The 7,682-nt window shown below is 31.5% G+C and overlaps 2 protein-coding genes across 2 annotated transcripts in view; both read left to right on the forward strand.

Annotated features, from left to right (window-relative positions):
• stw (laccase) overlaps window positions 1-2,568 on the forward strand; it is a 46,485-nt gene extending 43,917 nt beyond the window's left edge. The window contains exons 8-9 of the mRNA XM_085204691.1: window positions 57-287; window positions 763-2,568. Of these exons, the coding sequence (XP_085060817.1) occupies window positions 57-287; window positions 763-929 (398 nt within the window). The 3' untranslated portion in view covers window positions 930-2,568. The remainder of the gene's footprint in view (window positions 1-56; window positions 288-762) is intronic.
• Window positions 2,569-4,127: 1,559 nt separating this feature from the next.
• Window positions 4,128-7,654, forward strand: LOC146527562 (trypsin-2-like). The gene is made up of 5 exons (XM_085205000.1): window positions 4,128-4,248; window positions 4,843-4,991; window positions 5,893-6,044; window positions 6,284-6,495; window positions 7,226-7,654. The coding sequence occupies exons 1-5, from the start codon at window positions 4,191-4,193 to the stop codon at window positions 7,612-7,614; spliced, it is 960 nt and encodes a 319-aa protein (XP_085061126.1). The 5' UTR covers window positions 4,128-4,190; the 3' UTR covers window positions 7,615-7,654.
• Window positions 7,655-7,682: the final 28 nt, after the last annotated feature.

Here is a 7,682-nt window from a genome sequence, read left to right on the forward strand (position 1 = left end):
ACATTTACGAGCAACAAATATATGGCTAACAAATATATGTATTTTTTTTATTTTAGTTCAATCACCTAACCTCTCTCATCCTTTCCACCTTCATGGAACGTCGTACAACGTGATTGGTATGGGCCGATCGCCAGATAAAAATATCAAGAAAATCAACTTGAAACATGCTCTCGATCTGGATAGAAAGGGTCTGTTGCACAGACAATATAATTTACCACCATTTAAAGATACTCTGGCAGTGCCCAACAATGGATACGTTGTACTCAGATTAAAAGCTGACAACCCTGGTAAGTTCACCAATCAAATATCATTAAGACCTGGCTGACGTAAGATTCAATTACTGAACGCCAGACGAATCGTGAACGTCCTGAAGTTGGTTGGAAGATTATAATTAACATTAAGAAAATATCCTAAAAATAAAAAAAAATCCTAAAAATTGAGATTTTATATTGTTTTTGTATTGTGTGGATACTCGTAGTTTCATTCCAGTTTCCAATGAATAATAAAAAATACTGAGGCAAAACTAGAGCTATTTACAAGTACATTAATTACCTATTGGCTTGTTATACTAATGTTAATCTAAACTTAAAAATATATTTTCTATATTATTTACTTATTATCCTTAAATTATGAAGTTTTAATCCTTAAATCGTCGCAAAACTTATAATTGATTTAGAATATTATAATTATATTTTACTTTAATATAATAAAAACGTTCATGTAATTATACCGTTATACTTGATTAAAAACCTTTTTTTACAGGCTATTGGTTGTTCCACTGTCATTTCATCTACCACATAGTGATCGGGATGAACTTAATACTGCACATAGGAACCCAACGAGACCTTCCACCAGTGCCCCCCCACTTCCCGAGATGTGGTCACCACTTACCCTCGATTACGTCACCTACTTATTACCCTGTACATTAAGACAACGGTACACGGACACACGCAGTTATTACTACCGTTACACAGTAAAATAAGAAAGTCAATTTTAAAACATATTTTATGGTTATACGAAATTTCGAACGAGTCAATATTTTCTGTAATATAAATGTTGCTGATGTAAATTATCACTATAAAAAATCAAATACTTTAACATCTGGCTCCTTTTATTATTATAGCAATTTGGCAAGGATAACCCAGGAGCAGGGGCGGCTCTAGCTCGTGTAGCGCCCGTGTGCTATGAAACCCTGGCGCCCCCTAGACCTGACCCACTCAGGGCGCGGCGCCCCCTGAGATGGCGGCGCCCGTTTGTATTGCACACCCTGGACTATATGCCAAGCCGCCCCTGCTCAGGAGTTTGACGGTGTAACTAACTGTTTTTAGCTGTCCGTGTGTAACCTTAACTTAAGATCGCTGCGATCTCTAGTAGTATAGATAAACTATACTCAAGTTCAACTAAATACACACGTACTGCCATATTTTACTGTGTTGTTAAAAATATGATACAACGTACGAACGATATAAATAACGATGAATGTAACATCGAAAATCTTATTAACTAGAAGACCAAAGTTATCGAATATTTTATAAGCCCCATTTATAGTTAAAAAAAAAACAAATTCATTTACTTGACCCTCTTTAACACAATTGTTTTTATGTTTAAAAATGTTATAATATTTTGTGAAATATTTATAATTTAATTTCTAATTGACGTAAACTATTTTAGCGGATATCCAACTTTATTTTTTTAATATTTATTTATTAATAATTTGCTTGACAGTGGGGACCTAATGGGGGGTGAAAATCCGTTGGAACTGTTAACCTCAATTTGTTTTGTTACTTGTTGTAGATTTGTACATAAATTATAGTTTAGCAAACTCGCATAATATAAACCTAGTGATGATAGTTTTAATTTTTATATAACGTACAACAAGATACAATATTTTTTTTTATTAATAATATTTGAAGTAATAAGGTAGCTGTACACAATGGCGTTGTTTATATCTAAATTAAGATATATTCGATAAATATCGATTATTCGATAAAATAAAGCTATAATAACATATCTTATATATTATTAACTAAATGTAAATTATACGAGACAATGTCGCCCGCGTGTACAAATCTTTCTTGTTAATATAAATAATTCCATAGTCATGATATAAGTCCGATGTAGAATTGTATTATTAATAATTTATACATAGGTATATAATAATTTGAGTATTTAATTTTTTTATATAACTCAAATCGGTGACTTGAATCCGTAATTTTGATCATCGAAACCCATAATTTCCTTTTCAATCAGAAGATGTAAATAAAAAGAACCCAGATTTTGATTATTACTTTCATAAATATCTAAATCAAAATTTTCTATAATGTTATATAGCATTGGGAAATTTCCAGATATTATAATATTATTTTGGATTACATTGGAGGATATTATTTTCTAGTTACTTTGATTTAAATATTTCTGATTTACTTAATAGATATATGTATTTATTTTAGTATCGAAAGTCATTGTCTGTATCACATCAATAATTTATTGTATGCCATCATTCATCCTACATCGGACGTCAATAATGTAATAAAAAAAAACAAAATAAATAAAAATATAAAATTGAAATATTGTTTTATTTAATTTAGTTCATTTGTTTTATTTAAATAAGTTCTTTTAATTCAAGATATTATAATCTATATAATTATATTGATACGAGTACATAAAGTAAAAACTTTGTACCCCTTTTTAGGAGAACTGTGGCGACGATTTGTATGAAATTAGCATAGTTATAGTTATGCATAGAAAAGGAGAATTGAATGCTAATCCATACCTATATTATTAATTCGAAAGTAACTCTGTCTGTCTGTCTGTCTGTCTTTTACGCAATCAGAGCCAAACCGCTAATTTAATTGTGATAAAATACTCATATAGAGATACTTGAGGGTCTCAGGATGAACATAGGATACTTTTTTTTCTCATATTTGTAATATAATGACAGCCGTCGCTAAGCGACTGTTGCTAAGCAACGATTTGCAAAATTTGTTGTTAGAAAACGTCACCCAAAATGAGCTTGCTTAACGCATCTCTCTATTGAAAACTGAAAATAATTTCATAGATATTCGTATACTTCAAGCGGGCGTAGCCGCGTTCGGGTCCACTAGTATTTTATAAAATAAATGCCTAAAACTGCATTTAATCTATGAAATGAAGATAACATATCCTAACATATTATGTTTGACAACAGACACTTTTGTATTTTTTTTAATTGATTTCCATTTCACTGTTTTATTATGTTATCATTTGAACGATTTCTTTTGTAAATAACATTTCTGCTTTATTACGCACAATGTACTACATACTTAACCTACTCCCATATTGTAATGACCCGTAGACGTTTTAACAGATTTTAACAATTTTAATCGATTCAGGAGATTTCAAAAATCTATAGAATTATCTTCACAATTGTAAGTTGATATAAAAAGTATAAATAAATAAAAATGTTTTTTTTTATTGACAACATTATATTTATGCGATAGCGGGCCCGTGCGGCTACGCCCGCTTGAAATATACAAATGTTTATTTAAGTGTATTTAAGAAAAAAACGACCAAACGCAAGTCAGACTCTCTCACAGATCTGTGCCAATTTTAGGATTATGCTTGTTGTTGGTGTTGGTTCAGTTCCCACTCGGTGAAATGAATTATAATTTATTAATATTTTAAAGCAAGTCGTGGCGCGGGGCACAAAATGTGACTGTACTTGAAACCGGTTATGGGTTCAATCTCCACTTGGGGAAGTAAAATTGTTATTTAAATTAATATTTCCATTTTCTTCGCTCTGGTGTCGAACCAAAGCGCGGCGTTGAGCACTGCCACTTAACACGCAATACCTCGAGAATTCGGCGGAAAGTGGGGAATGGTACTTAATGGGAACGAAGTATCGTAAGACTAGGTTCACAGGTTCCCTCTGCCTACCTTGCTATATACGGGATACAGCGTAAAGCTATAATAAAGAATTAAATAGCTATCACCTTAATCAAGGGTTTTTATAATTAATAAATATTATATTTTTTCGAAAAAGTTTTCTTTTCACGTTTAAATTAAACAAAGCAGTAGCAGATAAATTTCCAACGAGCACAGTTGGCTGCCCCTGATGCCTATAATTATGCGAAAAGTTAATTTTTGCACGCATCTCAATCAAATGTTATATAACTCCATGTTGCACAACGTATGTCATAACAATTAGAACTATGAAGTTATTTGTGAATTTTCTTTTAATCTCTATACAATTCTATTATGCCAGTACAGGTGAGATATTTTTTAAATCTAAGCATATCTCTTTAGAAGTCATATCTCTCTCTCTCTCTCTCTCTCCCTCTCTCTTCCGTTAAATTTAAAAATATATGTTGACAATAAACATACAACAAATATGATTTCAACACATTTAAGTTTATAATTCTTTATATATTATCACATTTAATTCTACTAGTAAAATCATTAATCTATTAAGATTATTAAATTGACAGAGACAGACAGACCGTTCCCGAAAAAAATATTTAATTAAATGTTAAGGAGTAAGGAATAGAATTTATCAACTTCACGCTGTATTGATCTTAAATCAAACTAATATAAACTATTTATATTATAAATATATTTATTATACTGGAGGTTTTGAATCCAGTGTTCACCAAAGACAGCTTTGTAATTGGACCATAAATATTAATCCAATAATAATTACGTAATTTACGTATTTCAAAATATTCATTTATCTTCAATGTTATCAGTTATCAATATACGGTTATAGCTAAATTTAATTTATTTCTTTTCAATGTAAATAAAACAAAACAAAACTAATTAAATTTTAACGTTCGAAGTTAAAATGAACTCATTTTAATATTTCAGCGGCATCCAATCGTAATATACGGGAAGGTAAGCTCATAGGTGGTCATGAATCCAGACCCTACAGCCACCCTTACCTCGTATCTTTACAGATCAGGTTCCTCTGGATCAGGACGCACGTGTGTGGTGGCAGCATATTAAACGATAAATGGGTACGTCACATTAAAGAATTTTCTTTTAAAGTTTTTTCAAATATTTATTCTAATGCCAATCAATGATAATGTCTCAAAAAATTCGGCGGAGAACGGAGTGTCTTTACACTATGTTCCCTCCGCCTACCCTGCTGTATGCGGGACGCAGCGTGAAGTTGATTTATAATAATATTTAAATTAATAAATGCCTCAGTTTGTCATGGATAAATTAATTGCTCTGGCAACTCAGAACAAATATATTAATAAAGTACATTTACATTTTGGTATGAGTGAGGACTGAGTAATTTACTTTGCCAACAGTACTTGGTACCTAGAAATGCTCCACACGTAAGCTACTACTTAAATAAATAAACAGCTTGTTAACTCAGCTTCTAACTAGATGTGATGGTGTGATTATCACATTAAATTCTTAATTTTCTTCTCCATATTCCTGGTGTTTTACTGAATTATATTTATAGTGTCGTCTTTATCACCAATTCTATCTTCTCTCGCGTTTAGAAATAAGTTATGATATATTTATGACATAAAGACGTAAATGAGAAAAGAAAGCCAATTTAAATATTACGTACAGGCTTTATTGTATTTGCAAGTTAGTACTTTCAGCTTGTGCTGGACTATTGTGAGTATTGTTTTTAGGTTGATAGTTGATTTGGAGCCTGGTGGTAAAAAATAGCCAATTCAAATTTAGAAATAGAATTTTATCCCCAGTTTACAGAGACCTCGGCCACCATATAGATCTCCCATTTTTGTCCAGAATGACCTTTGTTTTTTATAGGATGTCATTACTCAAAAGCTTTTTAAACTTTACTGGAAACGGTGGAAACATCAAAGTATAGCCTTACTATATATTTTATTTTTATGCACATCTAACCACTTTTCCACAAATATCTTAACCTTCTAGGTGTTAACAGCTGCGCACTGCATTAAGGAATCTTTTCTATTAAGATGGCTTCCCATGGACGCAGTTGCTGGAACGCACGATGTAAATTATTTTAGTCCAAAGGCTCAAATAATATCTGTGGCTGAGCGTATGGCACATCCTAAATATGCTGGGTAAAAACAAACAATATAATAAAAATAATGAAATGAAATTAGTATGGTAACTAAACGATGGACTGAAAAATGACGTAGATTATATATGCCTTATCTATAAGACATTAAAAATGTGTCTCATTACAATTAATAAATAAAAAAATAATTTAAAATTATGAGTTCATCGTAAAAAATACAATAATTTTGTATTTATTGATTTCATATATTATTATTATTTTTTTTATAAATTTTAATTTTAGAGGTGTAGGCCCTTATGATATAGCACTTTTGCGAATGAGCAAACCCTTTATGTTTACTGATGAAGTCCTGCCAATACATCTGCCTCATAGCTACGAGGTTACCAATTATTCCCTTACTTTGGCTGGTTGGGGTGCTTTACGTACGACTTACTTCATACCAGACGTTCCGAGTAAGTTGCAAGAAGTAGATGTCACTTACATCCCATACGAGAGTGAGTATTTTTTGAGATATTTTTTTTATTTTCAATATTTCTAAATTAGGGATTTCGTGATCATGGATAAAAACATTTGACGAACTAAAATAATAATAGGCTAGATATAAACGTCATTATAACAGTATGAGTCGTACTGCGAGAAGTCGGGCTAACAAGAAAATGCTAATAAAAGATAATATATAATTGGATTTTCTATTATTCTGTGTAAAAATCAAATAGATCCTTCATTGAATTCTGCTATGTTGACATCTAGAACAGTTTTGTCTCTCTTAAGCAGGTGCCTGAACTTTTTTAACGTCATTGTCATTAGCCCCCTTAATAATTTCGAAGTTCAACTTATTTCATGTCCTCAACCTTTAAAATATATATATATATATATATATCAGTTCATATTTCCTCTCAAAATTTACTGAACCATATCATTCGTGTGTTTTCTACTATACGTGACACTGGCAGATTATTTTGCGCCTGTCATCGCAAATTCAGGCCATTAAAAAAAAAAAGAATATGCTTTATTGCACACATAAAGTTGCACACTATTAAACGTCGTGGTGCTAGAATTTTACATCACTGCTTCTTAATCACAGTACGAATAGAAATTTAAAAAATAATCCTACACCTAAAAATGTATGTTTCTGTATGCTCTTAAACAAATTTAAAAAAATGGTATTATAGTCCCACAGTCGCGACATTTCAAAACGTTTACCTTTACTAATTATTCTTTCAGAATGTCACAATGCTCTGGAAGCACTATTGGATAGTGGAGAAAGCAATCCTTTAGATAAGAATTCGAACATATGTACCGGACCCCTCTCCGGAGGAGTAGCAGCATGCAGCGGAGACTCAGGCGGTCCACTGATGCAACTAGTTCCTTTAAGCGTATACAATCGCGACAAAATAACTGACGAATACGAAGAATATGATGAAAATTATAACGAAGAAAGAAGCAATAGGGAAAATAAAATGCTTAGTGTTGTAAGTGATGATATAGACGTGCCTGTATTACTTGGTGTTGTTTCGTGGGGAATGGCACCTTGTGGTCATAGAGGAGCACCAACCGTTTACACTAAAGTTTCGAGTTATATAGATTTTATTGAAGAATATGCAAAGCCATAATTTTTTTATTACAATTTATTATTAAATAAATTAAAAATAACGAGTTTTATTTATTTACATTATAATAT

Source organism: Heliconius melpomene, chromosome 20, assembly GCF_056956725.1.
Source record: "Heliconius melpomene rosina isolate 202511_hmr_F chromosome 20, ASM5695672v1, whole genome shotgun sequence".
Lineage (NCBI taxonomy): Eukaryota > Metazoa > Arthropoda > Insecta > Lepidoptera > Nymphalidae > Heliconius > Heliconius melpomene.